General features: G+C 32.9%; 1 protein-coding gene across 3 annotated transcripts in view; it reads right to left on the minus strand.

Moving 5' to 3' along the window:
* Positions 1-26724, minus strand: part of ERR (estrogen-related receptor) — a 96167-nt gene that overhangs the window by 12375 nt on the left and 57068 nt on the right. For all 3 annotated transcript variants that reach the window (XM_088277838.1, XM_088277839.1, XM_088277837.1), the window contains exons 2-3: positions 1191-1373; positions 67-177 (exon numbers count right to left, since the gene is read on the minus strand). In XM_088277838.1, the coding sequence (XP_088133964.1) occupies positions 67-177; positions 1191-1367 (288 nt within the window). In that variant the 5' untranslated portion in view covers positions 1368-1373. The remainder of the gene's footprint in view (positions 1-66; positions 178-1190; positions 1374-26724) is intronic.

The following is a 26724-nucleotide window of genomic DNA, read 5'->3' on the forward strand; positions in this document are numbered from 1 at the left end:
TTTTAAATAAAAACTGGGAAATGACAGGTCCGATGAAATATGATATTGGATCAGTACGAGACTTACTTCGGGCTGTGGCGTTCCAGTCGGCTGAGTTGTGGAAGAGCAGAAGTGTCGGTCTGGACTGGCAGGCGACATGGGGTACTTGGTGTCTTCGGGACTTTGACTATAGTCAATCTGAAATATAAATTATATTCACATTTAAACTAATTTAGACTCGGCCACTTATTCAAAAGCATAAGTACAATTGAAAATCACAAGCATCCATACAAACATACTCTCAAATACGAACTATTTTTTCTATATTCCATAATCTGTATTATGGAAAAAAAGATTTTCTATTTTATTTCAATTCTTGGTGTAAACTAAACACTACCAATGGACCGATCAAATTAAGGCAGCAGCAGGCACCTCGGTGGTTGGAGCGCTACGTGCAGCGCAGTCAAGGGATAACTGGAGAAGGGTCATTGCTTCCATCAAGGTCTTTTTTTTTTCACTTTTTTGCACCCTGCTTATAAATGCCAGGTCATGCTACGGGTAAGGGATTCTTACACTTTTACTATAGTGCTTTCCAGTATGCATTATGTGGGAGAAAAAAAAAGAGTATATGGCAGCGTTCAGCCGCTCCACTCCACTACATTTTAGCTTCATAAATATTGGTCATAGTTGTTCTACAATTCCCGGCTCCGACGTTTATCATCCTTCATTGTAGTTTAGCTGTAGCTTCTATAAGGGTCACAACCCTCAGTAATGAGAGAAGAAGAAGATATACCAATCTCTTTGTTGAGGTCTAAACTACATGAACACAATTATCAAATCCTGTGGCCAGAGGTCCGCAGACGTAAAAAACACCCAAATGTGTTAACAACTGATGTAAGCAATGGAATGGTACTACCATATTATTTTCAATTCAAACCCTTATCCACACCCCAATGGTGCATAGGACACTGCATTATATAAACACATTGTTCTCTTGATCGTTAATACGAAGGAAAGGTAATCAGCCCTCCGCTTCAGGTACCAGTCCAGGGTAATATTGAATAAATATTACAGTGAAAAAATCACTTATATTTATTTGACCCCTCCTGGGAATCGAACCCGGGACCTCCAGAATGGTAGCCGAGCATGCTGACCATTACACCATATTATATTATACAGTCAGGTTATTGTTAGGAAATGTGTGTGATTACATCGTGCTGCAGGACGGTGGTCCCGGGCGAGTACATGTTGGTGGAGGGGGAGCAGGCCTCGGCCTCCTGCTTGACCCGGTGCAGCACGAGCACCCCGTCGGCAGCGCCCGCCTCGCCACCGCCCGAGTCCGCGCCGCCCGCAGCCCCCGCGCCTGCTGCCACGGCGCCCGACATCATGGATACCTGCAACGGGAGACACTTCTGTATTGCCACTCTATCATATCAATGTATTGCCACTCTGCTGACTATGGGTAGGCTGGAACAGTGGATTTTTTTATATATTGTATGACTAGGCTGGAATGATGGACATAATAGTATTACCATTCTATGACTAGGCTAGAACAGTGGACATTTTTGTATACTCTATGACTAGGCTGGAATGATAGACATAACAGTATTACCATTCTATGACTAGGCTAGAACAGTGGACATTTTTGTATACTCTATGACTAGGCTGGAATGATGGACCTAACAGTATTACCATTCTATGACTAGGCTGGAACAGTGGACATTTTTGTATACCCTATGACTAGGCAGAAATCATGGACATTTTTGTATACTCTATGACTAGGCTGGAATGATGTACATAACAGTATTACCATTCTATGACTAGGATGGAACAGTGGACATTTTTGTATACCCTATGACTAGGCAGAAATCATGGACATTTTTGTATACTCTATGATTAGGCTGGAATGATAGACATTTCTATATTACCACTCTATGACTCGTCTGGAATGATGGATATATCTGTATTACTACTTTATGACTAGGCTGGAACGGTGGACATTTCTGTATTATCACCGAATATTTCTGTTTTATTTTGTGTTAACTCAAAAAAGGAAAAACAAAGAAAAACTTTAAAAAATACAAGTATTTTAATTCAATATTTCCACTTTCCAATGAATCCTCACAACTGTATTGTCTATTTCAATAGATTTTTTTAACTGTCCCCTAAACGTAAGTAACTCTTTATTTTAGAGGGAGTTGAGCTCAATAACACGACTTTTTAAAAGCAGTATTCACATTTTTTTAAATAAACAAATGAAGCATTGTTTTACAAAAAAATTAAATAATAACTTATATGGTAACATGATTACAAAATATAGTAAATATATCGTAAGTGTACTGGCAAAAAAAAATAACTCGAAAATATGCAATTTTGACAATGATGCAGTATTATAAAATTTAGAACATTCTATAAACTGGCAAAATACACTAAGTAATTTGAAATGCCATATTTATGTGGTTTTACAAATAAAATTGAACTTTAAATTTAATAGCAGGTATTTTACTCAGGCTAAAAGCTTTAAATAACAGGGATTATTCAAACATGAATTTTAGAGTTAACGTTTTTTGCCAGTATACCCACGACATGATAACAAAATGTATATGGTAACATAATTGCCTAGCACCAGGCGTATTGTCAAGCTACGCACGTGCGTGTATCGTGCATACACGTATAATGCACAGAGAGAGAAAGTGCTTACTGAAAAGTCCAAAAATGACTTATGAATGCAGTTTGATAGAAAAAATGCTGTATGGTATTAATTGGAACTTGAAAGCAAGCTTTACATACTATTGCTCTATGTGCTAATAATCGATGAATTGAATTATAATCAATTTTCAAATATTAAATCTGAAATTGCTGAAAATAATTTTATTTGCAGGTACGACCCTATAGTTCTCACTGTGCGACATTTCAATTACAAAGCATGACATTATTAGACATGTCTAGATACGAATTAAACAATAAAAGGTTAAATAAAGAAACAAAAAAATATTAATATGATTAATGCGTGAACAAATATAATTACAATAAAATAATGCGTGAACACATCCGTAGTGAAAAATCATTATTTTTAATTACATTAAAATGATGGATTATGAATAACTATATACGATCCTAGTTCTCGGGCGGTAGGTGCGCCTCCATTGTGTAGTGGTCAGAGCGTTTGGTTAGCGTAGAGGTCCCGAGTTCGATTCCGGGGTTCAAGATAAACATAAGTGATTTTTCACACTAACATTTATTTAATATTACCCTGGACTGATCACCTTTAATTCATGTATTTTAACGATCGAGATAACACCGTATATATAGTTTATATCACTTATAATTTATATCATACTATTGGGTTCATATAAGGGTTAAAAGACGAAGAATGAAGAAAGCCACAAGTATGGTCCAAACACAAAAATTTGAGCGACGCCTAATGGGCTATTCTGCTACTAAAAGAGAGCATAGACTGAGTTTTTAAAACTTTGTCCCCCTTTTTTCAGTTATCTATTAATTACTTATAACCCTTATCCGCACCCAATGGTGCATAGGGCACGGCATCGAATTGACGCGGTGTTTTATTGATCATTACTTACATGAAGGCAAGGTGATCACTCTCGCGCTCCAGGAACCAGTCCAGGGTAATTTTAAATAAATATGACAGTGTGAAATCACTAATATTTATTTTCACCCCCCTGGGAATCGAACCCGGGACCTCCAGCACGGTAGCTAAACACGCTGACCATTATTACACCACGGAGGCGGACAAATTTATCTATTAATAGTTTGTGTTAACTATTAGGCTATTTCGCCTAACTTTTTTTAAAAATGTAAACTTAACATTTTACTAACTATTGTGATAATTCGATCAATTAAAGAAAATATTTGATGGACCATAGCTATTTGTGGTTCATGAAAAACTATGGATCAAAAATACATATGAAAAATATGATATAACTATCGAGCCGCATACCCACAGGGGTAGGTTAGAATGAGAGAATAGAACGCCACACTGACCTGTCTTTGTAAACAATCTTCGCCTCTTCCACATTCATGAATATCCTTTTTACGTACCTGCCGATTATTCCAACTCTTGACCTGACCATATTATATGTATATACATATATAATATACAACAGATTTTTTTAGGTAAAACCTAAAGGTTTTTTCTCCATTTGAAAGATATTTAGTATATTTAAAAACATTATTAAACGATACCTTTTCTTCCAAATGCAAAAACAACACTTTCTGCCCTGTAGCGGGTAAATATTAAGTTAAAAATATGCCACTTTTGCTGAGATATAGTACATTTTCTGGGCATTCCGAAAACATGCCCAACTCAAAATTGACAATTTTTTATTTATGACGTTCTTGAAAGGAGTGAGCGATATGTGTGTGTGTTGAAAAACACAAAAATAAAAATAAACCTTTGAACCGAATTGCGGATTATAGAATAGTATGGTCACGTAATACACGATCAATATTGCAATGCAATACGAGGCACATATTTTCTTAAGTATAACTTGTTTTTAATTTCATATATTTACTTAATTAGCCATAAAAAACAAGTAATTTAAATAATTAATTAGTAAAACAAGATATGCAGAAAAAAAACAATAATAAATATAGCCTTTTCCAAACTGGAATTGCATGCTTGTAGCTTTTAATTCCCCCGGAATTCGACCGCCTCTCGCCCCCCTCCCCCCGCAGAATGCAGTCCCCCTCCCCGCTATGCCACTCCGCCTATACCACTCCACCGACAAACGGCGTGATAATTTATGATAAAAAATTCCAGCAGACAAACGAATGACCCTGAACTTGAACACAAATAACACTGCTGTGAAAAAATGGCACAAACATACACATCGGTACGCGTACAGTGGGGGGGCAGCGCTTTGGAACCGGTCGGATGAAGGCAGAACTTATTAAATGCACTTTTGGTGTGAGCCGAACTTGTAAGAACTTTTTTTAATTTTTTTTGACTTCTCATCAAAGATGAAGAAGAATTTTATTTTTTTATTTTATTTTATCGGAAGGAAGAACAACAGTTACAATATATGATACATCAGAATACAAAAAATAAAATCATGAGTTCCAATTATAGTTCTTCACAACTATGCATAATAGAGGTCTATATAAAGGAAGAACATGAGACAAGGATGGGATAAAGAGGAAAGGAGATGGCAGTGATAGGAAAAGAAGAAAAGGAATATGGAAGGAATTTGGAAAAGAAGAATATGGAAGTCTGGGGATTTACGGGGCTAACGACCGTAATAGGCTGGTTTAAGTGATCACTTTACACACGTGTAACAATCCATGAGATAACGTATAAATAATCCAGATTTTGTGAACAAGTATTTGGACACACTCAAAATGTTGTAAGCTTATTTTTAATTTATTTTTAAGGATCAACGCAACGTAGTATTAACAACATTTTTAGTGTGTCCAAATACATGTTCACAAATCTGGATTATCTCCAACTATAGGAGATATTTATGATATTGTTTTTTGACATCTCAACATAGATGAAGAAGAATATAGATTACCGTGACTAAAATTTCATCAACCTACCGCAGAACGGAACTACTTGAGATGTGTTACTTGAGCCCATTACAAAAAAATATTTAGATCGTGGTATCAATCGAAGTATCGTGACAATAAGTGTCACCTGTCGGGGAAACAATGAATCATGTCGATACGTTCATTATTGTAGACCAAATACAGATATTTATTTTACCTCAAAGATTTCGGGGTAAAATAAATATCTATGAAAATACAATGTAAAGTTCCAACTCCTCTTAATTTTCCATATATATTTATTTGCTATTTAAAAATATGCAATCCTTATTAAGAAGTATTGCAACGTAGTGTTTCAATTTCAATTTCAATTTGTTCAAAAAAAAAATAATATATACATAACAAACAATATTCAAGGCGTATATATTAAAAGTAAGCAAGAAGACTTAATGGTGTAGAAGAATCCCGCTTCGGAAAACTCCTTCGGACACATGGAACAGATCAATATCCAATGTGATATTGTTCAACATAGCGGTAGCTCTTCCTACACGCATAACCATCGGCAGGTTGGTCCTGTGTATAGAAATGTGAAACAATCTATGCCGACGCTGTCTTAGGTAACTATCGGGAACATACAGACCAATGCTCCGGATAATTTCAGGATTATCGATCATACCGCGCAACAATCGATAAAAAGGCGTAATCAAATACACATTCCTTCTAGTCTCTAAACTATTGTAGCCAAGCATACCCTGGAGAAACTGGGTCGGGTGTTGTATTTTCATACGTCACACCTGACGTCATTAGGACTTTATAAGACCAGAAATCTATCACGTAGATTACTATGCTAAATTTGTAGGACTTGAAACGGAAATTGACAGGAATATAACTAAATTTATGTTAGTCTTATTTTTTCTAATTTAAAATTAAAATGTAACTTTTTTTTTAAATCACTATAAATATTTTATTATAACTTAATTATAATGTCTACCAGTTTCGAAGCTAACCGCTGTATTGATCAGAAGTATTAATCAGTCTTGATAAAAAAGCGGTTAGCTTCGAAACCAGTAGACATTATAATTAAGTTATAAAAAAATATTTATTGTGATTTTAAAACAAAGTTACATTTTAATGATAAAATGGAAAATCACAAAGTAAGTGCTTCAAATATAAATTATAATCTTATTTTTTATTTTAAAATATATTTTCTTTTCTAATACGGTGAGCACATACTGTGAGCTAACTCGATCGCGTACATGTGTGCGAGGAAGTATGCAAAAAGTATTTCGGCGAGCGAGTATGTGTTGGTGAATGCACCGATATTCGCATACCAACACACAGAAAAGAGTCCGTTTCGGTTATAATACACAGTGAGTACCAACAGCATATAACATTATACGGAATTATCGGATCGGGCGGAGGTTCTAAAACTGTGTGACCCAGTATTTAAGGGGCAAAAAGCTTTTAAATATTTTTTCTACATTACACCCATAAAACGTAAAATTGAGTAATTATAAGGTCGACAATTGAACATTAACAAGCACTACATGATTTCCCTCCTCGGGATGGTATATTACGAAAATGACGCTATTTAAATTATCAAGGTTAGAAGTTTACTGACGCGTTCGGCGATGAAAATAACTGATATTGTATGATGGCCCATCCATTCACACAAATTTTGCGCAAAAAATGTATCTGCTACTATTACTACTACCATTATTTTGCATTTCCTGCAGGGGTAGGCAGAGAGGATGGAAAGCCACACTCTCCTGTCCTAACATACGCTCCTTGCTTCATTCACGTCCATACATCTAGTCATACATGCCCTCCAATTACGTAGACTATTGACCAGAGATTTTGATTGATCCGGTCGTGCCGAGTGTTCTTTGGCCATCCTCGTTTTGTTCCCTCAGACGAATGTGTGGAAAATTGTTGTATGACACAGTTAAAAATGAATATGTTAGAAAGGAATGTAAGGCTGACCAAGGGATAATTGAAAAGACAAAAAAAGGTCTTTAAGGTGGTATAGATATGTAAAGAGAATGGGTGATATATAAAATAAAAAATAATATATTATATTATACAATACATCATTTTGAGTGTGTCCAAATACTTGTACACAAAATCTGTCTATTTTAATTTTTATTATTTAAGCTTATTTTTTGCCCGCCTCCGTAGTGTAATGGTCAGCACGCTCGGCTACCGTTCTGTAGGTCCCGAGTTCGATTCCCAAGGGGGGAAAAAATATAAGTGATTTTTCCACTGTTATATTTATTCAATATTACCCTGGACTGGGACCTGAAGTGGAGGGCTGATTACCTTTCCTTCATGCGTAAACGTTCAAGATAACACTGCGTTTACATGACGCAGTGCCCTATGCACCATTGGGGTGCGGATAAGGGTTTTATTATTATTATTATAATTTGACCGGATAATTTATTTGCAACATTTTGATGATATGATAATAACTCCTGTAATCGGAGATAACCCAGATTTCGTGATCAAGTATTTGGACACACTCAAAATGTTGTAAATAAATAATATTATATAATATGTATATGAAATGCAATATTCTGTCTGGGGCAATTAAACCAAGGCATGAGAGTCTTTAGAGGACACACTATTGTATGTCATACTAGGAATCTTCTCCAATATGTAATTTAAATGCCGCAACACTGTTGTGGTGTCTAGAACTACCCCCCCCCCGCCCTCCCTAACTCTACATAACCTCAACAACATTCACTCTCCTCCCTACAGACGTCTGAGCCGAAATAACGAGTTTGGTACAATACATTCCCGGGCCACGCGCTCATTAATTTCTAAAAAGTATATTATTTTAATGTTACGTACGTCGCATAAAAAAGCTGATTGATGTTTTGAAGTGAATATATATATATATATATATATATATATATATATATATATATATATATATATATATATATATATATATATATATATATATATATATATATATATATATATATATATATATATATATATATATATATATATATATATATATATATATATATATATATATATATATATATATATATATATATATATATATATATATATATATATATATATATATATATATATATATATATATATATATATATATATATATATATATATATATATATATATATATATATATATATATATATATATATATATATATATATATATATATATATATATATATATATATATATATATATATATATATATATATATATATATATATATATATATATATATATATATATATATATATATATATATATATATATATATATATATATATATATATATATATATATATATATATATATATATATATATATATATATATATATATATATATATATATATATATATATATATATATATATATATATATATATATATATATATATATATATATATATATATATATATATATATATATATATATATATATATATATATATATATATATATATATATATATATATATATATATATATATATATATATATATATATATATATATATATATATATATATATATATATATATATATATATATATATATATATATATATATATATATATATATATATATATATATATATATATATATATATATATATATATATATATATATATATATATATATATATATATATATATATATATATATATATATATATATATATATATATATATATATATATATATATATATATATATATATATATATATATATATATATATATATATATATATATATATATATATATATATATATATATATATATATATATATATATATATATATATATATATATATATATATATATATATATATATATATATATATATATATATATATATAAAACGTTATTTTCGTAAGTTGGCAATGAATGACGTCACAGAAACGATGGAGTTATTTTAATGTTGGTGTCATTGCTAAATTATTGGCGGCTCTATTTGTTGATGTCTATGGTCCACCCTCCCACCCCCCTTCCCTCCGCTCATATTTGTATTAGACAAATGGTAGTGTAGTGGTAAGCAAACAATCCATACTACTACTGTTACAGCTCTATAAACCATAGACAATAAACCATATGACGTCATAAAACGTTCGATAACGGAAATTTGATGACGTATGCGAACGCACATTTTTCGTTTTATTCAAATATCTAAAGTTTAAACCTTAATATCTCCCTTAGTTCTCTACAGATTTCAATAAGAATGCTACCGATAGTCTTATGATTTTTCATATTAATTTATTAGCCAATAATCACACATCGCGATATTTATCCATTAGGCGGTGATTTGACAAAACGCGAGAGTATTGTACAAATACATATATCCATATGTGTCGTAATATCCTTTATCCCATACTAAACACAGCCGAACCAACCCTGACCTTCGCAAGCAGCATTCGTTTGGCATATTAGATTATTCCGCGCTCAGCGTCAAGCGCAACAGGAATAACAATCACTTTCAACCCTAGATTACTAAACTATCCTACGAGTGACGTTGTTAATAAATGTGTCGGGCTGTGGTCCCGTGGTTAGTGTCGCGAACTCTAAGTCAGAGTTTCTCGGTTCCAATCCACTCCACCACAATTTGATGCCTAATTCTAATAATGAGCCGCTTAGGCTCAAAGAAATAGTGTGAAATTGAAATATTTTTGTAAATAATAAAAAAACAAATATTTCTCTTTTTATTTAAAACATAAATATTTAAAAAATCATTCGTAAAAAATAAGACGTAGAAATAAAACGGGAATAAATAAGATACTCAAAAACTTTTATTATTTTAGAAGTGATAGTAATATTATTTGAGCTATATGTAATAATGAAAAAAATAAAGGAATGACGCGAACATTGTTTTTTCCAGAAATCGTTATTTTTCCTTCGTAATTTTTACGACAGTTTGGATTTCTAGGGTTAATATGAAAATATTACTACTCCGAGAACTGACTGCCCGGGGGGCCACTCTGTGACTTAACTGAGACGTGTTCTCGTTGTATTTTTGCAATAATTGAGCAAAAGAGAACAACGGCAAAATCTAGCTAGGGGTTGAAGCGGATATGCAACAAAGTAAAATAAATATAAATAAAATAAATATAAATATATCTCAGCAAATTTTTAACTTAATATTTACCCGCTACAGGGCAGAAAGTGTTGTTTTTGCATTTTGAAGAAAAGGTATTGTTTAATTAAATTTTTTAAATTTACTAAATATTTTTCAAATGGAGAAAAAACCTTCAGGTTTTACCTAAAAAGATTTGTTGCACAGTAAAAAGTTCAATAAGTGGCTTGATGTTTATTTTTAATACATTTTGTTATATTTTTAAACTTTAAAAACGTTCTCACGAAAGTTTTTTTTATCAATGACGTTCTTGAAAGGAGTGAGCGATTTAATCATGTGATACAGTGTATGTTAATTATGGTTAATAAATGTCGCAATAAAAATATAATAAGCCATGTAAATGCTCATATTACATTCTTTCCTTCATGTGTGGATCTAGAAAATAGTTTGTAATGATGATGTAATTTTGATAATTTACTTGCATAAAACGGTGTCTTGGGAGTATTCGCACCCTGAACAAGAGGCGCGGGCCAAAGAATATCTACACTGCGCCAATCTGCATATGTAAAAATCTTAGAAAATAAAGTCGGTGATTTGTGTCGGATTCTAGGAAAACTCCAATTGGTCCGTAAATACGTCAACAGTTCGGCTAACGTTGACCCCAGCCTCGCTATTTCCGATCTCCCCCTCCTCCTGCAGTCAGCGCTGTACTTTTCCATTTCCAATGCCAAATTCACTGTTTATAATCAGGATGCCGTCGGAAAATGCAAGAGGAATCGGCGGAACGAAATTTAAACTGACTAACCGTCACGCCGCTTTCCGCAGGGGTGGGCAGAGAGAACAAAACGCCGCGTGGAAGAGGCGAAGATTGGGCGCAAAGACAGACTGGTGTGGCGATCTATTATCTCTGCCCATCCCTGCGGAGAAGCGTCAAGATGATAAGTTAGTACCACTATTCATTAAAATCTATAGACACACATGTTTCGATGCAATCCGCATCATTTTCAAACACCGTATTGAAAAATTGAACGTATGGTGTTTGAAAATGATGCGGAATGCATCGAAACACATCGGCTGTCCAAACTTTAAACACAGTAAGGGACTTTTTTTTGTAGTACGTTTTTATTGCATTTTTGGACTAAGTACAATCTACTTAGTCCAAAAACGCAAAAAAAAGTACTACAAAAAAAATGTCCCTTACTGTGTTTTGAGTTTGGACAGCCGACATGTCACAATAGATTTTAAAAGAAATAGTGGTATTCACTAAGTAAAACTTACATTAAAAATGGTTAGATTTTACCACAAAGTGACTGCCGAATCAATTAATTAAATTCATAAAAAATAAAACCAATAAAAAGGTTGACCTAATATTATTAAAATGTAACTTTGTTTTAAAATCACTATAAATATGTTATTATAACTTAATTAGAATGTCTTTCGGTTTCGAAGCTAAGCGCTTCTTTATCAAGACTGATTAATACTAGTATTAGTACTAGTATTTAGTATTAATCACTCTTGATAAATAAGGGTTAACTTCGAAACCGGTAGACATTATAATTAATTTATAATAAACTATTTATAGTGATTTTAAAACAAAGTTACATTTTAATCATAAAATGTAAAATCACAAAGTTAGTGCTTCAAATATAAATTATAATATAATTAAGCTGAACGCCGGACCGCTGAGTGATCAGGCAGAAATGCATTTAACTCCAGGTATAATAATAAATGCAACGGACGGCCCACTCGGGCAAAAACTAAAAAGATATCTTCTGAGATCGAAAAAGAATCAAGGCCGCAGACTTGGTAATCATTCCGAGAATCATATTGACTGGATGTCCGATAAAAAAGTGCATCCAAATCGGTTGGAACGGAGAAAAAGGCAAACTGAGGCGGGAATTCGGAGCCAAGGCCGACCGCCGGGCAAAGTGCATGCTCGCCACTGATCTCATCGCATGTTGCCCAAACGAGGACTTGCACTTATTCCAAGGACGATGTTTCCTAATAGAGAAATTTATTTTGACTATTTGATTATTTAAGCTACTAATTCTTGGAAGTTCTATATACATGATCCAATTTAGAAACCTTATTCTTGAATCACTAGCACTTCACTAGAGACATCTTTTGGTGAGATGTAAAGAAGGTTTCTAAATTGGTTCATATATATAGAACTTCCAAGAATTTTAGTAGCGTGGTTGTCAATGGGTAGAATTGGTGAATGTTACACGTGTGTAAAGTGATCACTTAAACCAGCCTATGACGGTCGTCAGCGCCGTAAATGCCCAGACTTCCTTATTCTTCTTCTTTCTTTTTTATTTTTTTCTATTTCTTAATATTCTTCTTCATCTTTGATGAGATGTCAAAAAATAATATTATTTTGACTTATTCACTAGGCTTCTTCAAACCCTTATCAGCTCCCCAATGGTGCATATGGCACTGCATCATATAAACGCAGTGTCATCTTGATTGTTAATACATGAAGGAAAGGTGATCAGCCCTCCGCTTCAGGTACCAGTCCAGGGTAAAATTGAATAAATATTAGAGAGTAAAAAAATCACTTAAATGTATTTGACCCCCCCTGGGAATCGAACCCGAGACCTCCAGAACGGTTGCCGAGCGTATTGACCGTTACACTACGGATGCGGACTATCTTACATAATTCTAGACAATTAAGGTTAACACCTAAAACAATGTTATAATTTATTAATAGTTTGTGACAGTTGTTCAATGTTAGAATATTTTATTTGAAATAAATATTCGGGATATAACACGTCCTACAAGACTTCTAAATATCGCATCAACTATTGTTTTAAAAAAATAGTTCACTAATGAGGTGAATGTTGGCGTCCTTGAAGAAAATGCTAAGGTAAAATGTAATACGCTTTATTCTGCATTTGCATCGAAACAAAGTTTATAGTTCATGCATTTGATCACGGTTTGAAATTGAAATATTTATGTACAATCTACATTGAAATTGAAATATTTATGTAAATAATAAAAACACAAATATTTCTCTTTTTAAAAAAATTATAATTTTTAAGGTGAAATCGAATGTATTTTTATTTATTATAACATTTGTAAAAAAAAATAAGAATCGTTTATTACATATTACTATATTAATCTGTTAACTTTATATTACTTTATTACCTCATTAAAGTGGTTGTCGAAAAGACCGCTATTGTCACAATAGATTTTACACAAAAAATATTTTCATAAAAGCAATTTCATAAGCGAAATAGCCTAAAACGCAATTTTTACATCATGCAAGTACGTCGCGACAACGGGTAATGAATTGTAGCTATTATTTTTTTTATTATAATACTTTTAAAACTTTTATTGTGGTCTTTAAATCGGATAATATTAATTTCACAATCAGAAAAAAGTGATTGTTAATGAAATTTGTCAGTTTTCCTTATTTACGATATATTAATAAAAAAAAGCAGCAGACATTGTCGTGTAAACAAAAATGAATACTTGTTTCATTTTAAAAACATCAATAATCGTAAAAAATATGATATGTTTGTTATTGAAATGCAAATATTTTAAGTAAGTATATCTAAATTTTTATTTAAAAAAAAATCAGGACCTGTCAGTTAAAATCTTGATATACTCGTTTCAAGTTAAACACCTAAGTAAATCCAGTTTTTTTTATGAACAAAAAACATTTTATTTAAATTATAGATGCCTTGTAATCCGGACTTTTTTTTTATTAAAAACTTATTCGTATTTTTAAAAACAATCATTTTATCTATTCAGATTCTGAGTGATCAAGGATTTTCAAAAAATACTAACAGTTAACCTAATAGAAAAAATATTGTAAATTTCAGTTGATAAATAACTGTTAGAAACTTGAAATACTGTCGGTAGTTCTGTATACTCGAGATGTTGACCTTGAAAGTTTTAAAGGGTTATATTCAACAGCGAAGTGCAAAAAATGTAATCGGTAGTGGAAGAAAAAACAGAAGTCTAGCGTGAAGGCTAAATTAATTTAATTCTAGACAGGAAGGAAATATTATTCGTACGAGTATAACGGAACGCCCGTCAAAGTCCTCCTCCGTAGTGTAATGGTCAGCACGCTCGGCTACCGTTCTGGAGGTCCCGGGTTCGATTCCCAAGGGGGGTAAAATAAATATAAGTGATTTTTTCACTGTAATATTTATTCAATACTACCCTGGACTGGTACCTGAAGCGGAAGGCTGATCACCTTTCCTTCATGTGTAAACGATCAAGATAACACTGCGTTTATATGACGCAGTGCCCTATGCACCATTGGGTGCGGATAAGGGGGTGCTAATAAAGTAATGATTGTAATATTACCATACTTTTATCATATAATGTAGACTTGAAATGAAATTGGAATTAAAATGGGATTCAAAATTATTTATTTATTTTTCAAAACATATTATATACACAAGTCATATATATAATATTCCCAATGAGTAATTTCTATTTCTCGTTTTGGGACACAGGATTTAGGTTAACAAGACTGGAACACAAATAATAAAGTAACAAAAAAGGTTTTTTTGAAATAACCAAATTAATACATGGCAAAATATAAAAACAATAAACAGGTACAATAAATAGGCATAAGAAGCATATTTAAAATAAATAAATGAAAAAAACATAAGGTAAGAAGCGTGTTTAAAATAAACAAATGAGAAAATATAAAAAACATAAGGTAGAAACAAAATAAGAATAATAAGAAGACTAAGGGAATCAAGAAATGTTTTATTATTTATTTATACTTTGCAAACGTAAAATAACATAAAACATAATAATTTATTACATAACTTTTTTAACATAACTTATTACATATTTATTGATTGCCATGAACTTTGTGTAATTTTTAATAAATAAAATATCATACGCGAGTGAGACTATAAATAAAAGACGATAAAATCCAACAAAAAATATAGGCTGGCAATATTTCACGACACCAAACGTAATATACTTTGATTTACGGAGATTTTTTGTTCATCTCTCTTTGAAAAGCGCGCGTCCTTAGGCAGAGTTTTGCGAGAGTGCGGGAATATCGATTGCGGGCCGCTGAATCCTAATTTTGCCGCCATCTCGTTGTTGTTGTCGGGGGGGGGCTTGGGGGGCTTTGGGGGTCCGCTGGGAGGGCCCTGTCAGAGCGGGAAATAACTAACCTTCCCCAACCCAAGCCCAGGCCTTGCCCAACAAAGACAGCGTTGATATTTAGTAGAGAGCACAAAAATAATGAACATACACGCGATAATTATGTTAGCGAGTGGGCTTGGCGGACAGCGTCGTCATGATAATTATTGTGTAATTTACTTGAATTATTTTGGCCGAACCTTCGGCTGGCACATTTCACTCAATCGTTTCAACAACGTCATAAATAAAAAAACTTGATTTTTCAGGAGATCGTTTTTAAAGTTTCAAAATATAATGAAATGTATTAAAAATAAATATCAAGCCACTTATTGAACTTTTTACTGTGCAACAGGTCGTTTCAGGTAAAACATGAAAGTTTTTTCTCCATTTGAAAAGTATTTAGTATATTTAAAAAAACAATTAATTCTTCAAAATGCAAAAACAACACTTTCTGCCCTGTAACGGGTAAATACGAGTATGTTAAAAATTTGCCGCTTTTGATGGGATATGGTACATTTCCTGGGCATTCCGAAAACATGCACAACTGAAAATTGATCATTTTTTATTTATGACGTTCTTGAAAGGAGTGAGCGATTCGTTCGAAATAATTACGCATATCGTGTTTACGAATCGTTAAATTTGGATAAAAATAAGGGATGAATATACCATCTCTGTGACTCAATAATATAATATACAAAGAATTTTGTTTTTTTTTAATTATAACCCACTACGAATAAAGTATGGTGTAAAAATAAATAAAATAAAATATTTTTTTAATAAAGATTTAAATTATTACATCCAGGTCACGTTTTCGTACAGTTTAACACGGTAATTAATGTACAGTCAAAAGAGAACTTCCCCGCAGGGGTAGGCGTTTCCGCTTACCGCTGCGTACAACGCCACACCACTCTGTCTTTGCAAACATTCTTCGCCTCTTCCACATTCATACATCTCCTCATACTTGGTAATTATTTCGACTCTTGACCCGGCCGCTTTCGAGTACTGACATATCTGATTATATCAAGTTTTGTTAGGTCTTCCTCGGGTCCTTTTTCCAAATAATTTTGTTTTACAGTTCTTTCCTCCTTGCTCATTCGCTCCACATCTCCAAACCATTTCAACACAACTTTTTAATTTTATTAATAATGCTCTTATTTTTTCCCTAACATCATAATTCGAACAACTACCATACATCGTTTAGCCACACATTCGTCAAAGGGATCGCATTTCGACTTCATTCAGTTTACTTTCATCCTTCTTTTGACAACTCTTTGCTTCGCTTCCATACATTAGAGCTGGAACCAGGACTCCGTTGTGTACTGTATAAAAGAGATAAGAATGTTAAAAATATTAAAACGAATCTATCCCGGGAATAAAAATTCAAGCAACAACTAAGAAATATATTACTTTGTTTAAATAAAATATTTGTATTACAAGAATGAACCGAGCTAACGTCTTAAATTAAAATCTACCGAAATAATATAAAACATGACCGGACTTGTTTTGAAAATTAAATATTCGTATCTCATTTGTGTGATCTTGTGTCGCCATGTTGGAATATGTATATTATACAACAAAAAATGTGACCTTTTGGAGTTCTGGATCAACACGAAATGAGATGTGTGGAAAAGTCAAGACCTTGCAAGAATAACAACATTATTTATTGTATGGCAGTACAGCTACCTTATTGTTACAAATTCCATATCAAGATTCAGTGTGTAGTCTAGACTCTAGACATTGTGTCAATTGATGTCCTCTAACATATGTTTGCACATACTGCACCAACAAAGATGAACATAATACATACAATGTGATGTTTTCACCAAGTCATTTGCAGAAAAAATACAATTATCACCATTTTCTAATCTTAAAATGTGAATTTTAAGGCTCAATAAACGATAAATCACAACTTGATTTTCTCTAAACCCAGGTAACATTTCGCTCACTCCTTTCAAACGTCATAAATCAAAAATCGTCAATTTTCAGTCGTGTATGTTTTCGGAATTCCAAGAAAATGTACTATATCTCAGCAAAAGAGGCATATTTTTAACTTAATATTTACCCGCTACAGGGCAGAAAGTGTTGTTTTTGCATTTTGAATAAAGGTATTGCTTAATATTTTTTTTAAATATACTAAATATTTTTCAAATGGAGAAAAAACCTTCAGGTTTTACCTAAAAAGATCTGTTGCACAGTAAAAAGTTCAATAAGTGGCTTAATATTTATTTTTAACACATTGTATTATATTTTTAAACTTTGAAAACGTTCTCCTAAAAAATAAAGTTTTTTGATTTATGACGTTCTTGAAAGGAGTGATTTGACGTAATTGAATATTTTGCTTAAGGCATTACTAGCAAACACAGAATTCAATCAACAGCCGACCGCCGAGGAGTAACATGTCTTTCCACACCCATTTTTTTAAATGCACATACATTAATTTTTTTTTTTCAGAATATTTGCAGAAAAAATATATATATATTTTTTTTAACTCCTTACCTTTTAATGTTTTTTTTCTTTTCAAAACCATATAAAAAAAATTAAACTTATTTTCTCAATGCAAAAACTGTGTTACCTGGATTTAGAGAAAACTGAGTTGCGACTTAACGAATACTAGTCACTAAAACAACGTTTTTGAATTGAAAAATTAGTTTTTCTTGGAAATAAATATATGGTTTTGAAAAGAAAAGTTTTTACAGAAGTAGGGAGTTAAAAATATATAAAAAATATTTTTCAACATATATTTTTTTTAAATATATGTTGAAAAATATTTATTCGTCTAGTCTTCTTCTTTCTTCTTCTTTTAAGTCTAAATCCAATATATATATATATATATATATATATATATATATATATATATATATATATATATATATATGTATGTATATATATATATATATATATATATATATATATATATATATATATATATATATATATATATATATATATATATATATATATATATATATTCTTTAAAAAAATTAAGAGTGAAAAGACGTCTATCCCTCAGCGCGACCGAACGCGTTGTAATTTGAAAGCTCGAGATCTCGGCCTTAAGGGTTACTTACACAAGAATCTTTGATGGACATTTAAATTCAAAATTATCAATTACAATTGTATAACAACATACTGTTATTAAAAAGGAGAAGGGAAACAAGTGATAAAAATGTAATCTGATGATATGTAACATGCTGAATAATTTTTATTCTGTAACTGTTCTGTTACAGCGTTTTTGTTACCATATCATTTTTATTAATTTAATTTATTCAATATGTTTTATTATAAACCAAAGCATCATTTACGATATAACATTTAAGTACTAAGTTATCTCTCTTATATTTAACTTGATAAGAAAAATATTTTACTTAGTTATTATTCAATAACTATTTTAAAGATAATAAATAATAATTCAAATCAATTAGTAGACTTTAATAACAATGAATACTGAACTTATATATAGACACTAATAGATTGTCTCTAGTGAAGTTCTAGTGATTCAAAAACAATGTTTCTAAATTGGTTCATATATATAGAACTTCCAAGAATTTGAGTAGTTCTATATATATGAACCAATAATTGTAATTTGGTTGTCAATAATGGGTAGAATTTGTGAATGTTACACGAATGTAAAGTTATCACTTAAACCAGCCTATGATGGTCGTCAGCCCCGTAAATGTCCAGACTTCCATATTCTTCTTCATCTTTGATGAGATGTTAAAAAATAATATGAAAAATAACTTCTTAAATTAGAGATAATACAGATTTGTGAACAAATATTTGGACACACTCAAAATGTTGAAATTATTTTTAAAAAATCGTACATTTCTGTGGCATTTAAAAACACAGTAATTTATCTCGATTTTTATAAATAACTTACCATTGCATAAAATGTGTTAGGGAGTGCACTTAATTTTGAATCCCATAGTACATATTTTGTGAAGTGGTGTGGTATATCAAGTCGTGATCACACAACACACAACAAAGATGGAATAAATTTTAGATGACATTGCGATATTGGAACTGAAAATGTCAATGATGTTCCGTTTCAACGTATTCAATATTCAAATGACGCACTCTTTAAAATTTGAGAGGAATAAAAGATAATTATTCTGTAAAAATCAAGATCAAACGGAATGACATTGGAGAGTCAATGAACTTCTAACTAAGGATAATCAGGTACCACGAAGACAAAATTTAACCCTTTGAACGCGTTAAGCAAAAACTAAAAGTTGATTTGAAAAATGCAAATTTTCAATCAAGTATTTTATCAAATTTCTTTTATTTGTTTTAGCCATGTTCAAGGCTTCTAAAAGTCATGGACTATAGTCGATTTATGTGTACAAAGGAGAAAAAAAATCGGTCGACTTTAGTCGATTTACGCGTCCAAAGGGTTAAGTTGTGAACATATCGATACGCGACTGCTAAAGTGACATATATAGATATATAGATATACCGTTTAATGGGAACTCGCAAACACACAATTCAGAAAGCGATCGGCTGCGCGAGAAACCAGAAGTATTTCAATAAGAATGTTATCGATAGTGTTGTGATTTTTTCATATTAATTTATTAGCCAATAAACCAACATCGTGACAAAAATCTATTAATGCAATATGGATGCTCAACAATGGGCAAAATGGTGAACGTTACACAAGTGTGTGAAGAGATCGCTTAAGCCCACCAAATGCCAGGTCGTAAGCACTGGCATACTCAGACTTCCATCTTCTTTCATATAAAAAGGAACGATGCATGTTTCACATCCAATTGAGACGCCTATAAATGTATTTTAGCATTTTAAAACGTATTATATATAATGTTTGAGGGACAAAAAAGGGTAAATTAACCGGTTTTTTAATGATTACAGAATACATAGTATTTGAATCCTGAATTTAACGAGATGTTTGACATTGTGTATCATTGGCAATCTTCAGATAACCACTTAAACATAACAGATGAATTGATTCTTTATTTGGCCACACCGGCGACCTAGCAACGCGCGAAACAATGAACCGGCCAGCGGTACACAGCATATGTAAGAAATGTCGTAATAATACATATTCAACAGATGGCTCTGCCATTGCGGTAAAAAAACTTCTCCACTAACCGATGATTTTTCTCTTGCTTTTTCTTTCTACTATTGTGTGTTTTTTTTTACTTTATGAATCACTTGCTGTAGCAGCTCGAATTAAAAAAAATTAAATTATTTTATTATTTTATTATTTTTGCCTGGTGGTCTCGGGTTGGATTCCCAGGGGGGTCAAATAAATATGAGTTGTTTTTATTCAATATTACCCTGGACTGATATTTATTCAATATCACCCTGGACTGCGGTCTCGGGTTGGATTCCCAGGGGGGTCAAATAAATATGAGTTGTTTTTATTCAATATTACCCTGGACTGATATTTATTCAATATCACCCTGGACTGCTACCTGAAGCGGAGGTCTGACCACTGTCCTTCATATGTTAACGATCAAGATAACACTGCGTTTATATGATGCAGTGCCCTATGCACCATTGGGTGCGGATGAGGATGAGGGCACATTACCGTAATCTGTAATTTTGAACAACGTATATGATGACTATAAATAAATAAATAAAAAATACAAATAAATAATATAGATAAAAAAAAAACATTATATTTTATACGAGACGCGCCGAACGAGGAAAATGCGGCGGCGACGCTCGGCGAGGGGAGGAAGTGGGGGGAGAGGGGGGGGGAGCGAGAGGCAATGAGATAATTATGGATAATTTTATTTCATGGCCAAGGCAGCCGGTCCCCCCTCCCTCGCACTTCCCGACAGCTCGAGAGGCAGCACCACGTACGGTGTATAGCCTAGATCAGAGATCGGCAACCTTTCTGCGGGAAGACCCAAATGTCATGCTGACAAAGGTTCAATTTTGTTTTCTCCCTCACTGCTAAATAAAAGCTTTCTTAATCCAAAATAGACGAATGTTTTTATTTTTTTAGGTATATATGAGAATTGCATTTATTATTTATTTTGCTTATTTTATACGAGTTTCATGGATCAATAAGTGGATTTTCGTTTCTTCTAGCTAAAAACGCGTTTTATTTTAATCTATGTTGGCAACCTCCGTAGTGTAATGGTCAGCACGCTCGGCTACCGCACTAGAGGTCCCGGGTTCGATCCCCAGGGGGGTTCAAATAAATATAAGTGATTTTTTCGCTCTGATATTTTTTCAATATTACCCTGGACTGGTACTTAAGCGGAGGGCTGATCACCTTTACTTAATGAGTTAACGATCAATATATTACTGCGTTTATATGATGCAGTGCCCTATGCACCATGGGGTGCGGATAAGGGATAAAACATAAAAATAAAAGTAGCCCATTGTTAAAAAGACAATGAGGGTTTGAAGAAGAAGAAGAATTCGCTTCTTGTCTTATATTTTGATAACTGGAAAAGGATGTTTGTTGTTCTAAATATATAACGGTGGAGACTGACCGGAGCCATTTCGTCGTAACGTAACACGTAACGTAACACGTAACGATGCGAGCATTCGTATAAACAGTATAGCGAGCCGAGCGCTTCATCCATAGTTTCGGATGCTCAGTGGTGCTCGCCGCGAGCGATGTTACGACGAAATGCTCCCGTCAGTCTCCACCTTGAAGAGATTTAAGAGACCAAAAGATTAAAAACCCCGAAATGCCTGCCGACCCCTGGCCTAAGCGGCATATTTTCATCTCCCTCCCTCCCCCCTACCGCCCGCTAGCGGAGGGGAAACGGCGATAATATTTCACGGCCAAACCCCCGTTTCCCCCGACCCCGTCTCCGCTAGAGAGCGGCGCATCGCGGAGCGAGACGGCGATAGATTCAATGTCAAGGTAACGCCGGGCCGCCGTCCCGCTCGCTCGCGCCCATGGCCGCGTACGCGAGCGGGACGGCGCACGCTCATCGGCGGCACATGCGCGGACGGGACCGGTTACTGACCTGACCCAAGCCAAATCGCAGTCGCTCGCCCGGGCGGCGGGTGCACGCGCACCGGGCCGGCCCACGCGCGTAACACTCGGAAAAACGGACCGAATACGTGGGTAGGTAGGTAGGTACTTCACCGACTGAACGTTACATGCTGTAATATGGAAAAGTAGGTACCCGGGCGTCGGGGCCGGGGAGTAGGAGTTCACAAAGACATCCTGCAGATTTATAGAGGGCGAACATTTTCAGGCGACTGGCAACACCGAACATTTTTAAATTAAAAAGGATATTTTTTCTTAAAAATAAGTAACAATTACAACTTGGTTACTTTATTACGTTTTACGAATAATGGTTTTTACATACAAGCATATTTTTTTGAATAAAAAAAAAAATAAATTTAAGTACACAGCAACACCATTTTTTTTGTAATTAGGAACAAATTAACTTACGTTCTTTATTACGTTATACGAATAATGATTTTTACATACATACTTCCATGATAAAAAAAATAAGTTCACATGCTAGCAATACAAATATTTTTGTATTTCCTCTTTTAACCCCTATCCGCACCCAATGGTGCATAGGGCACTGAATCGTATTGAAGCAGTGTTATCTCGATCGTTACTTAGATGAAGGCGAGGTGATCACTCCTGCGCTTCAGGAACCAGTCCAGGATAATAATAAATAATCAATAGAGATGCTAGCATTATAAATATTTTTAAATTTACAGCGAAACTAGTATTTTCTTCAAATGTAACTATTCAATTTATTGATTCGGCACTAACTTTGTGGAATGATATGTTGATTATTTTTAAAATGTTTAATAATAATAAATAATAAAACCTTTATCTGCACCCCAATGGTGCATAGGGCACTGCGTCATATAAACGCAGTGTTATCTTGATCGTTTACGCATGAAGGAAAGGTGATCAGCCCTCCGCTTCAGGTACCAGTCCAGGGTAATATTGAATTAATATAACAGTGAAAAAATCACTTATATTTATTTTACCCCCCTTGGGAATCGAACCCGGGACCTACAGAACGGTAGCAGAGCGTGCTGACCATTACACTACGGAGGCGGACAAAATGTTTACTACCACTTATTTAGTTTTAATTCATTACACAGGACTAGTTTCGAAAACTACAGTTGTTTTCATCGACAGGATTTATAAATCATCTCATTTAAGGTTTTACTTTACAAGTGTTTCATTTTTAAATATTCAACCTATTTTATAAGTAGGTACAATATTGGCAGATTATTTAAATTCAAATTTCATACACGAAATACGAACAGTTTAAATTTCAGTTCACATGCATTACATTACATTCGTGGATAAAAACTGAAATACGAGATTCCTGAAAACGAACAGTCAGTTAATGTTAAACAGATTGCCTATTTGCAGGCGTAATGTTAACAAAATCATTGGCAATGATTAAAGTAAACACTTGTTTTTTACCACTTGAGTTTTATTATAGACTACATGTTTCAGAAGTTAAACTTCCATCATTCAGGTCTGTATAATAACTAAAAAATAAAAATAAATATTCCCCTTACTTTCCCCTCTCCTTATTTATAGAACAATTTTATATTTTATTTTTTAGTTATTATACAGACCTGAATGATGGAAGTTTAACTTCTGAAACATGTAGTCTATAATAAAACTCAAGTGGTAAAAAACAAGTGTTTTCTTTAATCATTGTAACATGTCTTACCACAAAGTTAATGCCGAAACAATAAATAAAAATCATAGGCTATTCGCCGATTTAAAAAAATTAACTAAACGAATTAATAATATCGAGATAACTTGTTGAACTCAAAATGGTCTTGAAATAAATAAAAAATGTGGTGAAAAAGAAAAGTAAATCTAGTTCATATTACGATTCACCATATTTAGTGATAGCTTCTTTAGTATCTAACAATATTAATATAATTTATTACATCGGACATTGGATTATTCGGCCTAAGGATGAGATGTCGATTGATCATTTAAACCAGCTAAATGCCAGGTCGTAAGCCCTGGGATGCTCAGACATCCAAGTATATTTTTCTTTAGTATCTATTAGTAGAGTGACATGTCTGGCGAATGATATTTTAGCCTGCCTTTATCATTGCATTGTATCAATATGATACCTGAAATGAAATTGTTACATTTTACGCCATTCGGAGTGGGCAATTATATACACCATTGTTTCTCAACCATTTTCCACTTTTTTACGTTAAAAAAACACCCTGCTAAATTGAAAAAAAAAATTAAAGGCTTAAAAAAAAAATTAAAGGCTTAAAAACACACCGCTATGAATCAGGCAGTCCCAGCTACGAAAAAGCGCCGCATAACCTAGACAAAACTTTATTTAAATGGAGCAATGGAACTTTAAAGACTTCTGTGGTTTCCCAAATATAAGTTTTGGCTCTATGGTTGAGAATCACTGAAATATTAAGCCTCCAGTAACTGGCACCTCCAGGGGTGGCGGTGGAGGCGGTGGAGAAGGCATGGTAAAAGGAGGGGGACATATTTTGTTGCCATGGCAAATAACGTAATATTCTCTAGTCATCTTTCTCCTGACCTACAGCAGTTTTATGAAGTTTACAGAAATTAAATTTAGAACTTCCCTAAAATCAATTTCTCTACAGTCATACAGCATTGAATATACTCGTAAAAAATTAATTCAATTTACCCGTAGATATTAAATTCAGCCTAAAAATTAAATTATTTTTCTTTTCAGAATTTTTCTTCAAGGAATCTCGTGGACACAAAACCAACGGCTGGGGGATAGGAGGGGGATTCGCGCCCTCCTGATTTTCAGAAACTTTCATGGTTTTTAAAAAAAATATATTAAGATTTCGCTCAATGTAACATAATAATGAATAACAGTGATACGTTTTGCAGTATCTTGACTAAATACAGACCTACTTAGGATGTATACTTTTGTCGTAATAGGCAATGTTAAGTGGTATAATAAGAACACAAAAGAGGTAACGTAATATTAAATTTATATATATATATATATATATATATATATATATATATATATATATATATATATATATATATATATATATATATATATATATATATATAACTGTATTACTTTGTGTTGATTATTTCAAAAATTAAACACTTGTTTAATACCACTTAATGAGCTTTATTGCAATACAAAGGGATCGTTTCGAAAATTACAGATGTTTTCATCAACAGGTGAACAGTTTTTGTAATCACCTGTTGACACATATGTAGTTTTCATTTAAAATTAAAAAGAAATTTTACATTTTAAAAAAATATTTTTTCAAATTTATGTATAACTGTTCTGAGAATTCTTATGCACATTTTTAGTAAACAAAGGAGTATTTTTATTCTTTAATAACAGCGTAAACATTCTATGTAACGAAAAACGTTTGAAAATAAAGGGTTTTGTAAATTATCCCGCCTTTTGATGTTTTTATTTCAGCATTTGGCAGAGACAAATGTGTGAACGGAGTTTTCGGTACAAAAAACAACGTAGTCACAAGTTGGCTGTATGACAAAGGCAAAGAAACGGACGGCGAGAATGCCTCTAGCCCGACCTACCGCACTAAACGCTCGGTAGATTGGTGCGCTCGGCCGTTATGCTAAAAATGCGAAGAAAAAACTTCATGCTAAAAATGCGAAGAAATATTGCCAAGAAATGATATGGCGAATCGAAATTTAATTCAATTACTGTCGTAAAGCATATCTGTCAGATAACGAAAGGTGATTGAATTGTGCGAGAGAATTGAAGTGTGGAAAAAGAAGCTATTAGCTTCGAAACCGGTAAACATTATAATTAAGTTATAATAAAATATTTATAAATAAAACCCTTATCCGCACCCCAATGGTGCATAGGACACTGCTTTATATAAACGCAGTGTTATCTTGATCGTTTACACATGAAGGAAAGGTGATCAGCCCCCCGCTTCAGGACCAGTCCAGGGTAATATTGAATAAATATTACAGTGAAAAAAATCACATATATTTATTTGACCCCCCTGGGAATCGAACCCGGGACCTCCAGAACGGTAGCCGAGCGTGCTGACCATTACACTACGGAGGCGAACAATAATATTTATAGTGATTTT

This window comes from Brachycentrus maculatus, unplaced genomic scaffold (assembly GCF_059751285.1).
Source record: "Brachycentrus maculatus isolate JH-2025_06_01 unplaced genomic scaffold, ASM5975128v1 h1tg000050l, whole genome shotgun sequence".
Taxonomy (NCBI): domain Eukaryota; kingdom Metazoa; phylum Arthropoda; class Insecta; order Trichoptera; family Brachycentridae; genus Brachycentrus; species Brachycentrus maculatus.